At 39.9% G+C, this 21879-nt stretch overlaps 1 protein-coding gene across 1 annotated transcript in view; it reads right to left on the bottom strand.

Annotated features, from left to right (window-relative positions):
• Positions 1–21879, bottom strand: part of PRKCE (protein kinase C epsilon) — a 302674-nt gene that overhangs the window by 195510 nt on the left and 85285 nt on the right. The window contains exon 2 of the mRNA XM_086743822.1: positions 275–338. Coding sequence (XP_086599948.1) covers positions 275–338 — 64 coding nt within the window. The remainder of the gene's footprint in view (positions 1–274; positions 339–21879) is intronic.

The following is a 21879-nucleotide window of genomic DNA, read 5'->3' as shown; positions in this document are numbered from 1 at the left end:
TAAGATTTTCGAAGGAAATTAATATAGCCAAACTACTGTCATTTCATTACTGTCCTTTTAGTTAGTATGCTTACCATTGGTGATTAACAGGGTAAGATGAACTGCAACTGCTCACTGACTCACAAGCACATACATCAAAATGTCTTTACTTTAATTTGAGCTCATACAGATTTAAGAGGATAATGGCACAGCACCTTGTCTAGTACTTGCATTGCAAAGGCTCTTGTAAGATTCCATTCATGAAAGAGTAAAATAAAATATTGAAAGTCCCTACCTTCACCTGATGATCCTGAAAGGTCTATGATGACATACACTCTCCCTTCTGGCTCCAAGTCAATCTGCAATCAAGAAGAGAATTAGAAGAAAACTTAAAATGGCTCCCAAAGCAAGTGACTGCACATGCAGGAAACAAAAAGTTTCCAGAACTTGTGAAGCCAAGGTGAAGGCAGGGCACACGGACAGGTCTGCTGTTCACTACCAACAGAGCCTCCTTTGCAAAGAGGTGTTGAGGACCCTGCGCCTTCACTGAAGTAAAAGTGTGTGCCCTTAACACTTGGAAATCTTGAACCCAGGGAGTTTTACAAATCAAATATTTAAAGCACTGTTCTGCCATACATTTGCACCACTATTTCCAAGGAGATAAAGAAGAAACTTAAAAAGTAGTAGTATTGATAACTTTTTAACTGTAATTTATACTGAGCCCAGCTATGCAAATGTAAAAAACAACACTGAGACCTATTCAGATCCCAGCGAGACAGATCAGCTCTGATCACAGAATGGGGGAAGTGAATACACACAGCTTGTACAGCCACTTAACACGTGTTTACAATACTCCCTTTGTACCCTGACTGGGTGAAAGAAATACGTGCTTTATACTCTTTTTCCGAAATACAAAATTTGTTTATTTCTCCACTATTATGGTAGATTTTAAGATACCTTTGCTCTTGTGGAGATCACTTTCACGCAGCATGAAATGCAGGTGCTTATTATTAAGCTGCTGTACTTTAAGATTTTACGGGCTGTGGGAATAAGGTCCTGTACATTTAGGTACCACAATGAAGAGCTCATTACAAATCCTCCTGTATTTTACCACACATTTCATTAGCAACTCTAAATACTGCTGGATTTGAGTATCTTTATGGTGCACCATACACTACAGACAATCTTTGTAGCCACCCATCTCTCAAAAATTGAACTGTTAACTAAAACACTATGCAACCATTAGCTCTTACTGTCACATGATTTCAAACTGCGTGAAGCGACATAGTGTACATTCATACTATACTTTCATCCCATTTCAGTAAGTAAAGCACACAGATAGAATTGCATGCCCACTGCCAGGGTACCTCAAGGGGACTTGTCTGCCAGGGCCCGTCCTGCGTCCCACTGCCGCAGCCAGGAGCAGGCAGTCAGGGAGGCATCAAGGCAGCCCCGGTCCTGGGCATCAGGCACCTCTCTGGGGATGGGGGCAGGCCAGGGCCAGGGCGAGGCCAGGATGTGGACCCACAGGCCTATGGCCATGGCCCAGGGGCTGGGCAGGAACACTGGTGCCTGTTGGTGTCTCCTGGGCCTTTACATTCACACAAGACTTGAGATCAGGCCTGCCACGTACCAAACCGGGGTACACGGGCCAGTGAGAAAAGGGGAAAAGGAGATGAGCCCCAGAAAGTCCTTTCTTCATCCAAGTGAAAAAGCAGCAGGACTGTGGGTCCTTGTCAGTGCCAGATCAAACAGGCCTAGAGGGAAAAGAAGGGAGCATCCTCATCTCCGGAGTCCAGCCCAGCCCTGCTCTCCACAGACAGAAACCCTAGAATTTTCCTGATGCCTCTGCTAACTGAGGCAACCGCATGCGGGGCTTGTGGCTGGGAACAGGCCACCTCCCCTCCCACCCCACCTTGGCCCTCCTCTTCCAATGCGGTGCTGCTCTGCCGCAATGGCAGAAGGTAGGCCTTGCTTTGCTGATACCAGCAAACACCACTGAGCTGCCTCCTAGACCATCAGGGTACAGCACTAGGTCAGAACACAATTATAATCATGAGATCACAGTCACACTAGTAACTTGGGAGACCAACCTGTTGGTCTTTGCAAATTAGCAAGTAAAGGAAGAAAGGAAGGAGACACCAAAACGTCCAGGCTATGTCAGGCTGTGCCTGTCTATGTTCAGCAAGCAGCTTCATGTGGCCACCTTTTTTGTCTCCAGGTTTCTCTCATCACCTTAGAGGACCTTTACAAGAGGGCCACCTCTGCTGTTTCCCTCTTTTGGGCCACAGCTGCTGAATGCATCAGGGTGACATAAGCTCCTCCCTCCATGAACAAGCTTCTCACAAAAACACTGCTGTGCCATTCAAGAGCGAGTCGGTAGAGGAGTTCGCAGGTCTGGCTGATGTCACTGGACCAACAGATCAAGAAAATGATCCCAGCAGCTGTGTCGTAAATAGATGACGCAGGAAATTGGTGTTAGCAAGGCCAGGGGTTACCCAGAGGAGAGGAAAATGAAAGCGTGGTTGAGTGTTTTTCCATAAATTAAGTGTTGAATATTAAGTAAAGACATTTTTAACAATTTCTGAACTGGCATCATGAGTTTTGTGGAGGAGTTTTGGGGCAGGGGGAAGGGGGTTGTTGTTTTTAAATAAAGCTACATATCTTGAAATACTGCTCCTCTCCCTTTGCGCTTTTTAAATTTAAAAAAATATATATTAGAAGATCAGAGGCACAGGTGCATGAATAGACTTTCATGTCTCTGCTGAGGGAGGCTTTTGAAAAACTGCTATAGCACTCAACAGATGGCTGTATTAAAGACAGGCATGTCTAATGCTCTGTTTGTATCAGCACTATATAGTGTTTGGTTAAGCTTTCAGTAAAATACGTTATGCAGTTCAAATCCTGGTGTGCACACACACATACAAAACCCCAACACCATCCCTGCAGAAGAATCAGGTATCTGGAGGAGTTGGTGACCACCATCACAAAATCTCTGTTCTGCCTAGTTAAGTACAAATAGCATTGGAAACAACTCAGGAAAAAGACTGGAGCACTGAACCTGAATTTCCGTTACCCATCAAGTGGGCTGTTTTCATATGCAATTTATTAGAAATGCGGCTTACTGATTTCAATTCAGAATTTTTGCTGATGCTCTAAGCAGAATGAACTATTTATAAAAGGGAGTGTGTTTTACAAAGAAGTATGCTTCAGTCTTAAAATGTTCTAATACCAATGAGAATGAATTGGACATATTATTTTTAGATTTATAAAATAACCATATTTCATTTCAGTGAGTACCTATGCTGACAGTCTCATCAGTCACGTGAATTAGTACTTTTTCCAGAAGCCAGCAGCTCAGCTGCCTCAGCTAACCTTACATATGAAAAGAACACCCCTCAAAAACCAGAATCCCCTGAACTGATAGGAATTCTTCTTTTGATCTCAGGTCTTTCATGTATCGAAGCAAGTATGGAATGACGAGGATTGACTCAATTCTAATTTTGCATAATACATTTCTAATTTAATGCCTAGAAACATCATGGTATAAAGACTTCCAAAACAATGAGATTACTAGAATATAAACTACATGCCTTTTATTTCAATCTGCAAATTAAAATACACTTAGAAGAAGGTGGAGACTATGCAATGTCATTTTATAAATAAGTAACAAAAAATGTGTACAGCACAATCTAAAGTTTTCAGGGCATTTTCACCAAATGCCCTGAAATTTATCACATGTGAAATGCCCTTAGACACATGTAACCAGACACAGAATGACTGGCCAAATTCAGCTGAATATAACAGACATCCTTGAATGCAACGGAAATAGTCTGATCACGGCAGTTCTGATTCTGACCCTTCTCTTTGACTATAAATACTTCTCTCTGAATGCAGCCAAGCATTTATACATGCAGAGAGACACTATGAGAAGAAACCTAAAAAGACATGACTGTTCAAAAGGACAACAGGGAACAAAGCAAGATGCAAACTAGGGATTCAGACAGAGGACTTGATACAGGAGCAGCTTTGCTGTAAGCAAGATACATTGCAAAATATATGCCTCGCACATATACATGACATTCTCCACATGCAAGAAAAGCTGTAAGAACGATCCTTCAGCAAAATGTTTGATCACCAAAGATCTGATACTGTTACGGGCCTGTACTATTGCTGGGACTTTTGTTAAAATACAGAGTTTTAGTAGGTGCAAGTAAGATTAATTGTAAAGGTATTTTAAACAACTTCTATATTGGTAAAATCTTTATGTGGCAGCGTATTGAGGTGAGTACAATGATTGCTGGAAAGCAGCACTGATCTTGAAAAACTCCAGGCATGAGTAAAGCATATTAGTAGCTTGCTTTCAGGGAACAAAAGGCAAGCATCCATAAAACCAGACATACTTTCAGAAGAAAAAACCCATGTTGAAACCATGGCCAAGTTTCAGCATATTGAAGGCATTGCTATAGTTTCACAGTCATTCATGGATTTTATTTTCAACACCCTTCTGAGACAGCTCCCCATCTGTAAAATGAGATACTCCCAAAGGCACAAGCTAGACTAAATGACTTGCCAGAAAGTCATACAAGAAGTCTACAGTTAAACAAGAGCTGAACTCTGGTCTCTGGAGGCCCAGACTGCCCACCTGGACCATTTCTCCTATTCCTCAATTAAGCTTCATTTTGTCAAGTTATACACATCCTGTCTTTCTGCAGAATCAGAGACGTCTAAGTACTTTTTTTTCTTTTTAACCAACATTAATGGGTACATATCTAGGAGGCAATTTCCTTCCTTTTCTATCCTGCTAATGCTCATCAGTAAAACCAATATGAAACAAAAAATTGCTTAAATACATCTCTGCAGCATTTTCAAAGCATCACAATTCTTTGGCAACTCTGGAATAATGTAAAATTTAATCAAACTATGCAGAAGATTGTCAAAATAGTTCATCTTTTCCTCAAGGTTTTCTTTCTGCAAGATTTTAACTCCTAAGTGGTCTTCTGAAAAACTGAGTCCTAAGCTCATTTAGAAGCTCACCATTTTCCTCCTCTCAGGTGCAAGTTGTAATTCCCACCCCCAAAAATATGAAACTTGGACAGAATTGTCTTAGACTAAGATTTTGCTAAGGAAACTCTCTAACCTTACAGGGATGAGGAAGATCAGAATATGCTGTGCAATTATTTGGGTTGCACTGATGCCTCATATTTGAATATGAAGAAGATTTTACATTCTTTACCACCGTATAGCCTGAATCATTCCATCAGCAGTTAAGGGTGCTTTCTTCATTCTAGCTGGTAACTCCAGCACAGAGATTTTGCATTCCCTATGGAGCAAATTGAGACCTGTTGTAAACAAGTGATAAACCGCTATCTTCAGTGACTCAGTGCCCCATTACCATAGGTTTTCATTTGATCATAACAACAGGGTTCATCGGCCACCTATGTTCTAACACAAGAATGTAACCTAAGATTAGGTGCACTGTGTTCATTTAAACACCAACTTGTCTTTTGAGAGAAATTTAAGGATAGTCATTGACATAAATCTCAGATCTGGAATAAACACTGACTAGACAAATTTATTTTCCATTACAAAACTTCCTAACAGCACAAAGGTTGAATAAGTCTTACCCAGACGTTCCTTAGCTAGACAGTAAGTGAAATGCAGCAAAAAACCTTCAACAACAAAGCTGTTAAGATTTTGGCAACAGTATAAACCTAAATGGACTGTATAAACAACAGAAAGAATTAAATCATAAACCTTGCTTCGCACCTCTTGTTCTGATGTCCTAGGATTATCTGATATTTGGATAGCTTAAAGCACAAACCTCCAAGCGCATGGTCTGTCACTGCAGAGGGTTATTTGAGTCATGCAGGACTGGAGAAGTCAGTACGTATTAACCCTTACTGAGCGCAGCATAACAAAGTTTCTTTTTGAACACACAACTTCCCTGAAAGGAGGAGGGAAGGGATTGTGTTTAAACACCAGATATCTACAAAGGCTGAGGGGATGTTACATCTGCTGCTTTGAGGGGCATTTACTTCTCCAATTTTGATTAAAAATTAGTTCCATGAAAATGCATAAGAAAATCAGAAGAGTTGTAATCTAATAGAAAACAACTGGAGATAGAATCCATGCTGGTCTTTTGTTCTTTAACCACAAGATTTTTCTGCTTCAATTTAAATAGCTAATAGAGTACCTCTTTTAACTTATTTAATAGAAAACAAAACAGAACAGTGACACTTTTCAATATAGTCAAAATGACTGCAGACCAAATAATTCAAAAACACCATCGTTTTCGCAACAGAAGCAAACCCTTGACCAAAACAACACCTACAGGCAAGATGAAACCTGCAAACTTCCCCCAGCATTCATTCCTGAATCCCTAGCGAGCTTACCTAAAATGAATAGCTTTGCAATAGGCTCCATAAGGTCAGCAGAATAGCTGAGAAAATTATGTTTAATAATATTCTCTGAAAATTAACAGATTTCACATGTTACATTATTAATTACATGTGGTAAACTTGACTTTTAAAGAAACTGCCCACAAAACATGTTGAGAAAACTTCCCAAGAGTCTGTTTACCTTCATGACTTTTTTCCACCCATAGCCTCGTGCTCTTCTGACCAAAGCAAACAGGTCCTTTCAGAGCCAGTGCACTGCCACCAAGTTCACAAATCTGCCTTTCATTATGAATGTTACATATTTGATTATTATAATTACAGAGAAATATAACACAGCTTGCCGCATTGTAATTGACCACAATGATATACATAAAAGTTAAGAAATTTTGGCCACAGGGGATTCTATCATTTATTTACTCAAACTCAAAAGTCAACAAAAGACATCAAACATCTTGCATGACCTACAGAAAAGATCAAACACTTCCCAGTGCCAGACACATGCACAGACGTAACACAGAACAGAAGCAGCCAGGGAAAAACAAGATTCAACTGAAATAACAGCAGTGTTCAGAAATCAATTCTAAACCAAGAATCTTTCCATTACTTAATATAGCATATACTGATATTCAATTGCAGTGTCCTGAATCACATGTGATATGACTTTGGTCTTCCAAAATCTACTGTACCTAAGCCCTTCCAGGCACCAATAGAGGAACATTTTTGAAGGCATCATGACACACAAAAGCACATGTGCTTGTGCTCAAGCATGCACATCTGCAAGCTCAGAAGTCACATACTTATGTTGTGCATTACAAGGAAGAACAACTTTTACGGACCACTGTAGTGGGACTAGGGTGTTCATGGGTAATTTTCTGGCGGAGTCCAGAAAGTGAACTCGGACAGATGGCTGTATTTACATGCAATAAGACAGCAGGGCAATACAAACGGCTGCAAAGGCACCAAGCAGTGTGACCACAGAAGGGTCACTGCACAAAACTAAGTTTCTGACTCCCTGATCTGAAGGAAGGAAGACATTATCTTCCCTTTCTTGAAAGCTGCTGATGGTGAGACCACATATGGCACAAGGTATTAAGTATTATTAAGATGTTTAATAGTTACATGTTCAAACTGGCTAGGGTTTCTAAATACCTACAATCAGAATTCATGAAAGAGGTAAATAAATAAATAAATCAACCGGAGTTTCTTCATTAATGGAAAAATAAGTCAATAACCTTAAGAGATGAGGCTACCTAGACTAACCATTCAGGGTATTCTGCAATTGAACAGGGCAATGGAGACTCATACCAGTACGAGTGTTTCAGGCCCACGTGTGTGCTGGTTTGTTGGTTTATTTAACCCAGTACAGTTATTCTGGTGATGTAAATGTCTTCTATTAGTATAGCTTATTCCCCTGCCTTCATAAGACTAAGTTACATAGTACATTTTCATTATACTATAACTGTATCCACAGTAGAAATGGAGATTGCATTATTTTAGTAATAGTAATGAAGATAAAGTGCAAAGAACCTCTAAAAGCCCAGAGATAACGTGAAGTACAATGCGCAAGAGCTGGGTTTGGCTGAACGACACTCAGCTAGGCTTTTTGAGTGAAAGGAGAGAAAAAGCACCTACAAAACAAAAGTCTGCAGAAAGCCATTCACTTGAAACATCTGCTAAATGTATTTCAAGAAAGAAAAGAAACTCTTCAGAGCACAATCACTTTCCCAAGCAGATGGTTATTTGATTTAAGAATAAAATGTCGTAAGATCTGACCTGTAATTTCATCACAAAGCTTTTCAAAATCTATTCTTTAATGCACTAGAGCAGTGGCACTCTGCAAACCATAGGGAAATAATTAGCTGTCACAAAAAAAAATTTAAAACACATTTATCGTCTCAGCTTATGGACATTTTTTAATGTCATGCCACAGAACTGCAACTATGAGGGAGGAGGTTACCTATACAACTAGGAATAAAACATTGAATAGACAATCAGAACCACAAGCACATCATGGTTAGCCAGGTAATACATATTAAAAATGGTAAATACTGTCAAATTACTTTACAGCAGTACAATTTCAGATGACCACTTGCTCATACACATAAGCCAAACTCCTAGTCAGCACATTTGTTCAGTCTCGGGACTCACTCAAACCTGATAACCTAACCACATAAATATTTGGAGTTTCTCCTAAATTGCAATAATATTTCCTCTGAGTTGACACCTTTGCAACACTTTGGAGAGTCATCATGAAATAGGTTATCTGCATAACAGTAAGTATATGGATAAGGAGAAGACCTTAGAGTACTGACTGGTACCTTTCCTGGTCATATACAACAGGTTTGGTGCACTGCATGCATACATTTTTCCTTATTTCCTTCAGTAACCTCCATATTTCCTTACTTCCCTTAAGTAAAACTTACTGTGTGAAGTCTTACAGATTAAGATATCAAAGCAACACTAGCTGTTTCCTGTAAAGTATATGGTATTTTTCTTCTCTTTATGGTCAAAACACTCCTTTCTTGCACTCTCCTCCTGCCACGTATACTCTGGGAAACTCAAGACTGTGTATAGTAGGAAATATCCACATTGCATTATCGTACCAAGAAGAAAGGAAATAGCTGTGCTGATTTTTAGACCTCAAAAATCAGGGAGATTAACAGCTGGAAGATCCAAGACTGAGGTGGCGAAAATTCAAATTGTTCCTAAATGAGGTAAAACAATCTCCAAAGGCAGGCTATAAATAAGTGCTAGGAAATAGTGATATTTAGATGATATGAAGTTGCCCTTCAGTTTTTTACCTGTTAATCCTATTTTAGTCCTCAGTAAAAACGAAAGATTCTGGAACTTGCCTATTAACCAACTATGCTTTAAACAGAGGTTAGAAACATTAATGACGCTCTGATTTCAATAAAGCTCCCAACTGTCTCAGAGGGAAGATCTTCCCAGACCAACTGCTAGAAAATAAATATACCTCACACAAAACCCCAGCACAAACTGGGCAGACACTTCAGCATTGATCTCAGACCCTTCCCACAAGGGGTTCACATGTTGAAACACTACTGCACAATATCTTTCAGCAGCTTTCAAGACAGGTTCTACTGTACTTAAAAACACCAGTTAGAAGAAAGCAGCAGGGAACTGAATCCACTTCAGTTCACTTCTTGTTCTGGTTTTGTTTAGTGGGGGGGGTGAGGGGGGGAAGGGGCTAAGGTGGTAGCTTCTGTAGGAAACTGCTAGAAGTTGCTCCCCTTTGTTCAGTGGACTCGGCCAGGGCTAGGGCAGACCCGCTGCTGGCCAAGGCCGAGCCAATTGGTAGCAGAATGTCCTGTGATAACGCCTCTGTGATAACATTTAAAAAGGGGAAAACAGGAAAAAAAAAAAAAAAAAAAAAGAGAGAAGATGTAAAGCAGCTGAGCGGGGGGCAGAGAGCGGAAGGCGCGAGACTTGTGGGCCTTGCAGGCCTCACCCTCTGGCCTCCTGTCGGGCAGCCGACTGGGCCCAACTTGGCCCGGCCTGGCTGCAAGAAGTGGAGATTAGAAGTGAATAAGATGTGAGGGAGGTAGATTCAGACTAGATACTAGGAAAATTTTTTTTGCAATAAGGGTGGTGGAACTATGGAACAGGTTGCCCAGAAAGGTGGTGGAAGCCCCATCCCTGGAAACGTTCAAGGCCAGGCTGGATGAGGCTCTGAGCAACCTGATCTGGTTGGGGATGTCCCTGCTCCTTGCAGGGGAGTTGGACTAGATGACCTTTGAAGGTCCCTTCCAACCCAAACTATTTTATTATTCTATTCTATTCTATTCTAAAAAGGATCCCAAGAGGCGTCTGCCAGCCTTTTGTGAGGAACAGCTGCAGACGCCAAGGTCAGTGAAGAAGGAGGGGGAGAAATAATGTGGCTCCTGGCCAAGATTCCCCTGCAGCCTGTGGTGACGACCATGGTGGAGCGGGTTGTCCCCCTGCAGCCCATGGAGGTCCACGGAGGAGCAGAGATTCACCTGCAGCCCATGGAGGACCCCACATTAGGGCAGGTGGAGGCCTGAAGGAGGCTGTGGCCCGTGGAGGGCCCGCTGGGGCAGCTGTTCTGGAGGGACTGCACCCCGTGGAAGAGATGACCCACGCTGGAGCAGTTTCATGAAGGACTGTGGCCCGTGGGAGGGACCCCACACTGGAGCAGGAGAGGAATGCCAGGAGTTCTTCCCCCAACGATGAAGCAGCGGTGTAAAACAACACGTGATGAACTGACCGCAACACCCATTCCCTCTTCCCCCGCCATACCGCTCTGGGGTGGGGGGAAGGTAGTCGAGATAATGTTAAGCCTGGGAAGAGGGAGGGGTGGGGGGGAGGTTATCTTGTTCCCTGTCTCATTCTCCTGCTAGTTTTAGAAATAAATGAATAGTTTTCCCCAAGTTGAGTCTGTTTTGCCCTTAACGGTAACTTTAAGGATTTCTCCCTGTCCTTATCTCAAACCTTGAGCCTTTTTTCTTATATCATCTCCCCCTGTTCTCTCTGAGGGTGGGGGGAGTGAGAGAGAGACTGCGTAGTCTGGTCTCGATCAGGGCTGAACTACAACACTTCTAGTTCAGGTTTAGCTGTAAGAAAGGTTGTACTGGCTTCGTTCCAGTATAGCAACAAAACTCGCATCTAAGCCTAGGTTTCGTTCCAATTAAAAAAAAAATAAAATTAAAACAACAACTACTGTTTATGAGTGAGTTCAGTTCAGCTCCCTGGGGAAAAAGGAGAAAGGCCTTTCTTATCTGAAAGGCAACTATATTAAATGTTCTCACCATTTGTATTCACGATACAAATTAATTCTCCATTAGGAAGGAAACAGTTTGATTCAATATGCTGCAAATGGACAAACTGTACTACAATGACACTCGCTGGAACTTTCAAGTAGCTTGTTGATGCTTGACCCCAACATCAGCTGCAACTTGGAGTTCATCAGAAGAGGGAAGAAAAGCACTGATTGGTAAATTCTTATTCTTCTGTTTTGCAAATTTGATTTAGAAATGAATGGGATTCCTTCCCCCTGCACCCTCCAATTAAAGTGGCTGAAACTACAGAATATGCAATTAAGATAGCCCTGGAGGTGTGCGCTGAGGCATCTTTGATCTCAGTAACTGGCTATGAATTACTAAACTCTTTTCCTTAAATTTCCAGAAAATGAACAATATCTTATTTTAGGAAATATCTCTAGAAGCTATCAAGACTTGCCTGAAAATTCTCCAGCATCCAAGCTGCTCCTCTTTCTATGCAAAACTGGTCTTTTCACATGACAAAATCCTGGTTTAATTCGCAGTCTACCTTGCTGTACCCTTAGTGAAATTTTGGCCACTAACCAACCTGTCAGCACTGCTGAACACCACAGAGGTCTTTAAACATATAGTAATTGACTTCAGGTTTTGTTTCAAGTCTCGCCTTGGCATCCACGGCCAAAGAAGAACGTCAAAGGGCTGAACTCTGACTACTCAGATGGCCAAGCTGCTCTGAGGCAGTGCCAAAGAGCAGCAATCCTACAGACCACCACCAGGCAAGAAACAGAGAACACTACTCTGGGTAGGCAGAACATAACAAAGCTGATAAAAGAACATACTACAAGGACCAAAATATCTTCAGTTAAAAAAACCACAACTGAATGAGAAGAACAAAGCACCTAGGGAAGAGAGACAATCATGGGAACATACAGAGACAAAAATTACATATACACCTCAGAAGTGGCATGAAGTTGTGACAAGCAAACAAGAGCAAGTAAAATAATATTTCAATAACAAAGCTATGCTAAAATTACTCTAAAAATGCAAAATTTTATTTTGGAAACAGAGACATACTCTAATTCTTTTAACCTCATTCTTAAATCTTAGAATGCTTCTCATGGCTATTTCAGCTGTCCTGCTATGCCAAAAGACTAAGGGTTTTCTTACTAGTATAAGGGCTAAGCTTTTAAAAAGTAATAAAGAAGTCTAGAACAGTTTTTAAATCAAGACACCAAAACCATGACACCTTAAGAGATTTTATTATACATCCAGGGAATTGCAAGCTCGTAATTTTTTACAATATGTCGTCTCTGTTTAGATATCCTTGTAATTTATAATTTTTAGTAACTTTAATGCAATTTTAAAAAATGTGTCTCCTACTTTCCCACTCAGGTTCACCACAGATACCCCTCTATTTTTGAGGAAAGAAACTGGAAATACAAGCAAAAAAGGAATAGTAACCTTATAGAACAATCTAAATTTGGTTATAAAAAGGGGAGGAGATTGCAAAAATACCACAAAAATATTTATTTCCCAGTTACAGAAAAATAATTCTTCAGCAAGTGCCAAGATAAAAGCATGAATACACAGGCTTCAAGAATTACAAATAAACATTCTTCTGCTGGGTTATGAAGATGGACGGAAAAAGTATGTTCTACATAAATATTCTCTATGTCCTTTCACATATGTATCTGTAACCTGAGCTGCTTTACAACAAACAGACATTACAATAGACAAACATTGCATGATATACAAACCACAATAGTAAAACAGAATTGGCATCAAGTATTTAAACAAAAGTATCCTTCCTGGAAATAGCTCTCCTGCTTACAGCCTGCCAAGAATTGCATTGATTCAGAGACTTTGTTCAAGTTATACTAAAAGTTAGGTTTTGAAGAAATTTGAAAGAAGAAAACAGAATTAAGGAAATAAAATAGAAGTTACTTGCAAAAGTATCTTTGCTTTTTTTTTTTTTTTAAATTATTTTAAAATGTTTGTTCAGTTTAGAATGAAAGACTTTGTTCTGCCTTCAGACTACATGACACACACCTTCAGGCAGTATGTACAGAAATTGGCCGCCATGCAGATACGATAGCCCTTTTCCATACTGAGCACACACACAGAGCACATGCAGAATGACGCTGTATATCTGCATCGACCCCTCTGAGCCCCCCAACTTCCCTGTCCATCACCCTTTCCACATGAGGGTTTTAAGTAAGGATGTCTATAACAGACCGGGCGATGGATGCACCTCTCAAGTCTCAGTCTGGTATCTAAATAGCAAGATCATTCTCGTTTCCTGAAGGAAAAGGTAATTTCTAAAATCTTGTATTAAATAAACATTTTGCCAGTAAATGTAGCAGTTTCAATCACATAAAATGATTAAAATTAGATATGTTCAATCATTCCATCCCTGAAAAAAGTAAATTCAAAAATAGCACTTTTTTTTTCAGTTTCAGTTTCTTGAACAAATACCCAAAACTGGCAAAAAAATCTCAATAATTTGACAGAAAATGTAGACTCCAATGCTATCTTATATGCCTTTCTAAAAAATTGCCAGAGGAAGCAGATTTTTTATTTCCAGAAGAAAACATAATTGGAACATTTTCTCTTTGGTTCTATTTTTTTTTCTTTAGAAAGTACTACAATAAGATCTTTAAATACCATTTAATAGTGTTGGGGTTTTTTGTTGTAACAGTTTTTGTCTTGTGCTCATGATGATTTACCCTCTACTTAATTATCAGATTAGAAAGATTAATTAAGCGGATTCTGTTAACAAAATGGCTATCCTGAGGACTACAATTATCTGTGATTCACTTGGACTTCCTCTGCAGCTTTAGCCATAACAAAGCCAGAGCAACTCTGAGACTCCTTGGATATTCAGCTACAAAACACTTCGTTAAAAGAAAAACAAAGCAGAAAATTGCTGTAGTCCATGCTACCCATGTTTTAAATGTGAAAAGGAAAATTAAGTGAAATAAAATTTAGTAGCTTGACACATGCTACCAGGCAACCTATAGTCCATGAAACAGTTGGACCAGAATGTAACATCTTGAACACAGAGACTACAGAAAAGGAAATGGCAAAAATAGCCACTACTATTATTACTGTTCCTGAAAAGTTAGACGGTAGAGTCTGCTAGTCAGAAGTGGCACACCAGGAATAGATTCTTCTTCAGAACTCACGAAGAACAAACACGTTCTCCTGTCTGCTGCATTAACTGACATTTTTCTTTAGCATTTATAGTCATTTACTGCAGTGTTCTAAAGTGAATCACATGCGGTGTTCTTGCATTTAGATACGAGTTTGACATGAAAGATTCTGGGTAAACCTTTTTAAAATCTCACTCTTTCAGACATCCATGCAAAGTTTCCAGTATTTCATGGAGTTGAGGGAAAAAAAAAAAACCCCAAAACAAAAACAACCCACAAAAATTCTCCCTGACACTTAGTGTGCCTTGTATTGTACTGACTGTTCCTCTGTTAGTCTATAAAGAAATAGGACGTACAGAGTCATTTACATGTCTATTCAGATTTTGTTCTTTGAAAAAAATTGATTATCATTCAAACTTAAAAAAAAAAAGTAAATACAGAAGGGTATTGAGATTTGGGTAATTTCTTTGTAAGAGCTTAGGTTAGATTTTGTATATCCAAATAGTCAGGGCTCCTGGAACTCAGGATAACTGAAGAGTTTTTGTTCATTTATATCTTAAAGTTTGGTTCTGAATGTAGAAGAACCATCCAGTTCTGGTAATGGAGGGCATAGTACACTGCCAACTTACCCTCCTATCGAGCCAAGTAGAGCAAAGCTAACACCTGTCTTCCACGAAACACTTTTAGTCTTTTCTGAAAATGTATAGGGATGAAGGATCTGCTACATCCCTTGCTAAATCATTTCATTAATTTATCACCTTTAATGTGAAAAGAAATATGTGCTTTGTTGTTCATGTTAATCTAGCTGGCTAGCCCTCAGTTCTTATTTTACCCTTCTCAGATTAGAAGGCCCTTTATTTTTTAAATGGCACTCTACTTTTTAAATCGTACTTTACATGCTCAAGTTATGTAACCTTCCATTGTTCCTTTTACATAAATCAAACCAGTGAGCTCAGAGGTTCTCCCTATAAAGAATTTTATCCAAAATCTGAATACCTCCAGAAGCCCTACTGTGACCTGCTGGGTTACCCTAGGCAATAAATTTAGTTCACCCTACATGTGCCTATTTCACCTTCTATAATTAGTCTTATTTAGAGCTCAAATTCTAGAAAGTTCAGGCTCTCCTTAATACATTTATGCAATTAGACTCTGATCTCTTTACCATTATCTATGCTGGAGCTTGTGGGTTCTATGCATGCTGCCACACTAACGGTTTTATTTGAACTCCTAAATTGACTAGGAGTACTCAGTCATTATTGTAGCCTACTGATAAACCTGCACAGACTTCTGCTATGGTGCACCTATCACTTCCTAAAAGCAAGGAACCTTACCACTTGATTTACAGAAAAATCTCCATTTGGATTTTACAGCATGAGGCCTTACAATTCTAATTCCACACAGAGAAGGCAAAGATATGTCTTGCAGCAAGTCTATCTGGCCTTCAGTAAACTTTTTGTCTCAATTTCCAATGAGTTTTTAAAATGTTGACCACTTATAATCCTCCTATGTACAGCCTACAGAAGGAGGAGGAATAATTTCACACCTAGGGGAAGTGTAATGAAAAATCTGTCATCTGGAAGGAGCATGGAGGCAGGCAGGACAGGCTTCTTCAGGAATGCATCTAAGTTTTGGATACCCTTGTTCCTCGTTCCTCCATCTCTGGTTGGCCTACAATTTCCATAAGCTCTATCCGACACAGCTTGCAGAAATCTCTGCCTTGGACAGCCCTATAATCAAAACTTAGTCTTATCAAAGTTTGTTTCAAAACTCTCTCTCTAGTTCAACTTGAAAAAAACCTAACTTAAAAGGTGGTCTGAAATGGGAACTGCATATTTAAATTTTTCCCTAGAAGTGTAGAAACAGTTCCCAAGTATCTGCCTGACAGAGAGTAACAGCAGTGCTCTCTTTACTCCTGAGATTTCAAGGACAGAAGTGGAAGGAAAGCTACCTTTGTATTGGGAAAGAAAGGTTTTGAGTGTGGGAGTTTGGGGGGTTTTTTGGTTTGTTTGGGATTTTTTTTTTCTTTTGCCCTCCCTCCTTCCTTTTCTTTTTTAAATGCAGTTTTTTTAAATGCAGTGTTTTTTCCTTACTAGTAATAAAGATGAACATGATTCATGCACAAGCACGACCCTGTTCAACATCCAGGCAGTCTCCCTTTAAGTAAGGCTCTCTGGGGAATCCTATAGATCTCCATGATGTCTGTGTAGTATTGCAGAGTGAGAATTTTGGACTGTTTCCACTTCTGATTCTCTGACTCTATCCAATCTGTTGCTTGTGGCTCAGTCAAATATGTTGCATTCTAACTTTTCCCAGGAGTCTAAACAGATTCTCTTTTGGGTTGTTTCAGATTTCATTCTCTGCAAAGCTGCTGGCTTTAGAAGTGCTTTCAAATTTATCCCATTACAAAATCATTCACCCCATCAAAGAAAAAGGTTCTCTTTCTAAAAATTCAACATACATACATGTGTGCATGCTAATAAAAGTTGCTAACTATTGAAGATAAAGATGCAGTGGAATCTGTCGTAGTTCAGCCCCGATCGGACCAGACTACGCAGTCTCTCTCTCACTCCCCCCACACTCCGAGAGAACAGGGGGAGAAAATATAAGGAAAAACGACTCGAGGTTTGAGATAAGGACAGGGAGAAATCCTTAAAGTTACCGTTAAGGGCAAAACAGACTCGACTTGGGGAAAACTATTCATTTATTACTACAAACAGCAGGATAATGAGACAGAGAACAAGATAACCTCCATCCACCCCTCCCTCTTCCCAAGCTTAACATTATCTCTACTACCTTCCCTCCCCGAGCGGCACAGGGGGAAAGAGGGAATGGGGGTTGCAGTCAGTTCATCATATGTTGTTTTACGTCGCTGCTTCATGGTCGGGGGAAGAACTCCTCACATTCCTCCCCTGCTCCAGCGTGGGGTCCCTCCCACGGGCCACAGTCCTTTGTGGAACTGCTCCGGCGTGGGTGATCTCTTCCACGGAGTTCAGTCTCTCCAGAACAGCTGTCCCAGCGGGCCCTCCACGGGCCACAGCTGCCTTCAGGCATCCACCTCCCCCGGTGTGGGGTCCTTCACGGGCTCCAAGTGGATCTCTGCTCCTCCGTGGACCTCCATGGGCTGCAGGGGGACAACCTGCTCCACCATGGTCGTCACCACAGGCTGCAGGGGAATCTTGGCCAGGAGCCGCATTACTCCTCCCCCTCCTTCTGAACTGACCTTGGCATCTGCAGCCATTCCTCACAACAGGCTGGTAGGTGTCTCTCAGGATCTTTTTTTACATCTTATTCACTTCTCATCTCCTTTCCACTTCTTGCAGCCGGGCTGGACCGAGTCGGGCCCAGTCGGCTGCCTGGCGAGAGGCCAGAGGGTGAGGCCTGCAAGGCCCATGAGGCCTGCACCTCCCCCTCTGCGCCTCTGCCCCCGCTCAGCTTCTTCACATCTTCTCTTCTCTCTCTTTTTTTTCTGTTTTCCCATTCTTAAATACGTTATCGCAGAGGCGTTATCACGAGACATTCTGCTACCAATCGGCTCGGCCTTGGCCAGCAGTGGGTCCGCCCTAGGCCTGGCCAAGTCCCCTGAACAAAGGGGAGCGACTTCTAGCAGTTTCCTACAGAAGCTACCACCTTAGGCCCCCCCTTACTAACAAAACCACGACAAATCCAATAAAGAGAAAAAATGTTAGCATTGTCAGGATCTGGCTCAAATAGTAGTTGGTATTCAGCCATGGAGATGTGACCGATTTAGTTATTTTTCTTACACTGTCCTCAACAGAAAAAAAAAATAAGAGAGATCATTCAACTTTGGAATTGTGTATTCAGAATTGAAGTAACGCAACTTAGCAGCATTTTCCATATACCTGAGGAAATGCTGGGAAAAAAACATGCAATTCTTGTTTTACTGTTAAATTTTCTTTAAGATCGTTGGTTACCTTGCCCCCCCCGCCCCCCCCAATAAAAACCAGGTTAAGTCTGAACTCTGACCTTTAAGTCTGAACTCTGACCTGCAATTCATTCTCGTTTTCATATTGGATCATTTTAAAAGAAAATAAAGTGGTTTTAACACCGTGAGCAGTCCTAACAATAAACCTGAAACATTACCAGCTATTTTAGAAATACTTTTAAAAAGTTGCTTCCACTTCATGACAAAGCTGAACACTCTCCGTCCCTATTTACCATAAAGTAAGGGAACTTCTTACTTTGCTTTGCTCTCCCCCCTTGAACAGTATCAAAGGAAGGAACTGGAACACTGACTCAGCAAAGTATGAACTTAAGACCTTTATTTTATTATCTTTTAAATGAGATGAGGTTCCCCATCCTCCCTTCAACATTTGTTATAAAAAATACATGGTGAAAAATAACAAGCGGCAGCAAACATGCTAACATTAAAAACAATGGGGACCAGCTCTCCTACTGCATAGGCATGCTGCACAGATCTCACAAGCTGCAACGGACATTTTGGCAAGAAAAAAGCAATACTGGAATAAAAGACAATACGCACAAAAGCTAAGTTATCTTGAGACCTACATTTTATCTGCACAGCCAATGCTTCTAAAGGATTTTTTTCCAGGTACAAAATTAACTAACAATTGATGAATCAATATTTCATTCAGAATTATTTTCTTAACATGTGGCTTTGATTTTATAACCATGAACCAAGGCACATTTTTAAAACATAAAGAGAGATCTGTTACATGCTGGAAACTGTAGCTAATTCTGAGTGTTCAAGAAATAGCAGCTCATTCTGAGAACTGCAGTCCAATTAACTTACATTAGAGCAACAACTACTTCAAATACCTCCTACTCTGATTCTTGAATTCCTATTTTATTGTAGCTTTTTCTAGGAATTTAAGCTCTTACTTGAAAAGGCATTTTTATACCAAAAGATTTCAGTAGCTAAGGATAAAATCTATTACTTGCATTTAATCTTTACTACATATTTGTCATTTCCTATAAAATTACTGAATATCAAGCTTTCTAAGAGCTGTAAATCATGTTATTTATGCATCATGTCAATAGTACTGTTTTGTTTATTATTAGGCATGTTCATAAAGTCATTAAAAATAGCAATACAATATATATAAAAACATGGCTTCCTTCTCACATGACTAAGCAAGCAGAGCACACATCAGACCAAACTCTATGTTTTACTGCCGACTACTTATCCTCCTTTTACCTCTCCTTACTTTGTACATAAATAAGGATAATTACAGAGTTCACACTGCAAAAATTTCTATAAAGAATCAAATTTAATGGCAGTGTAAGACCTGTTGTAAAAGATCATGCATTGAAACACTGCTAGCTTATGGCAGCTTTGCCCTCCACACCAAACTTAGATGACTGTGAACCACCATCAATGAAGAGAAACTGAAAGCTATTGAGAGGTTCACTCTGCAGACAGCAGGTCCTTCCAGAAAGCTTTGAGCCACTATTTGAGGGGAAACTGAAATAAGCTTTTGGAGAACATGACAGCAGCAGTTGGCTTACTTGGCTGCAGTCTGGAAGTGATGACTGAATCAATCTTTACAAATAAAAACAGCTGAACTTCAAAGATATTCCAAAGATAATGAGCTGCCCCAAACCTACTTCACTGCCAAACCTCCTACTGACTGTAGTTTGTATTAGATTGGTGTCAGAGACTCTGGGTCTTTCACACAGATGGCTCTAGCAAACAAATGTTCAAAGAGCATCTCAACAATGTATGAGCTTGGTCATCCAAAGGTTTTAAACAAGAAAAAAAAAAAATCTGCCAGACCTCAAGGCTCCATGTTTACTGGAAACATATTTTGGGAGAAACAGAAAGAAATTATGCCCTTACGGGCACAATATTTTGTTTCTCTCCCCTAAATCACCCCCCTCTCATAACCACCTCTACTACTAGAGAACAGCTCCACAAAAAGAGGTGCAGCCGGTGAAAACAGAACAAAAGACTGGCATACTCCAGAAAAGGACATTTGGTCTCTTTGAGAAATCTGACACACATAACAGCAAAACCATCTAGCTATCTATCTCAGAGTTACTTTCCTTGATAATACCTGGTACTGCAGTAATGGTTATGAGCATGTCCATGCTCTTCTGTCTTATTCCATTATTTGTGGAGCATTGATTTTACTAAGTGTCACTAAATGGACGACAGAAAGATAAAGATGCCCATGCAACGACAGTCAGGGATACTTTTATCCCTCAAGTATACTACAAGCCACATGTAATCATATCTGGAAAGCAGCATCAGAAGAATACAGAGTAGATTTAAAAAGAGGGGAACTTCGACAAGAATGCTGAATAAAGTCTTATTTTAAGCTCTGCCACAGAATCTTTAATATTCCACTGCTGCTAAGCTCAGAACTGCTAGAATAAAAGCCTTTAAAATTTTATTAATTTTATCAAACTCAAACAAGGAAGGTCTCAGTGGACAAGTATTTGAGTGCAGCATTCCAAACCTAAGGTTTAATTCTCTTACTCGTTCTATAGCTGTAGGCATCATACAAATGCTAATAATAAAATACCTTGAAATTAAAAATCAAATTACATTTTGAAGAAAGCAAGATACTAAGCAGAGATGTAAGCTGTGGTTTCTACATACTGTATTAAAAAAAAAAAAAAAAACAAAAACAAACCAAAAAACAAAACACCTCTCTGGTCCACAAATCTCTATCTGAAAAATTAACCCAATTTTAGCTTATTGAGATTAATCTAGATTTAGCTTACATTTCATGCTTTAAAAATAGTGTACACAAACATGATTTGTATTTAACTCCTCAAAGTTAGACAAATAAAAATAAAACTCACACATAGAATCACATTGAATAATCTTCAGAATTCATTTAGCCTCTACAGGAGGCTAAGGACTGAAAAAGGGGAAAGCAACCATTCCAAAGCATGTCTAGCAGAATTATTCCCCTTCCTTGTTATTTTCACTTTTGCTCCCTTCTCTCTTCTTGGAAATGCTCATGCACAGGGTAAAAAAATGAATCCTTAACTTTTATACGCACAAGAAACAGCTTTACACACTGAATCACAAACTGTAGCAGAGTGTTACTAAATCAGTATTCTCTTGGACTCCCCGTGTGCCCTGAGATGTTCAGAGACCACTGGGAACATCGGACACTGTAGCTCCTACTGAACAAATGGGCATTCAGTGTTGTTATCTGAGTCTCCGCAGCCTGCAAGCAGATCGGAAAGGACTTCTCATGAAGCTGTATTATAACACAAGAGCAAATTCATGGAGGACAGAGGATGAATTAATGAAAATAAGTAACACAGATGAAAAACAATACTAACCCTTACAACTTGAAAGAACAGAGGAATACGGAAAACCATGCACAAGCCAAGCTCCCATTCCCAACACACAAAATTCCTGGATATGAGAGGCCTACAGAGATTTTCTTATTTTCTTCTTTGCAACTTCAGCTGTGTCACACTTTTGCTGTTTTGCAGTCACATAAAGCTGTTGTGATGTCTAAGTGCAATTGTAAAAGTCATTCTGAATTTTGGACTCTAGGCAAATGAAAACATTACATCCATTAAGCCTCTCTTAAAAGAGTTAGGTCTTGATATACCTACTAACAACACATTAGAAAAGAATTAAGA

The sequence above is a fragment of the Chlamydotis macqueenii genome, chromosome 3 (assembly GCF_036417535.1).
Source record: "Chlamydotis macqueenii isolate bChlMac1 chromosome 3, bChlMac1.mat, whole genome shotgun sequence".
Taxonomy (NCBI): Eukaryota; Metazoa; Chordata; class Aves; order Otidiformes; family Otididae; genus Chlamydotis; species Chlamydotis macqueenii.
Note: the sequence above shows the minus strand (reverse complement) of the source record. Positions and strands in the feature narration are given on the sequence as shown.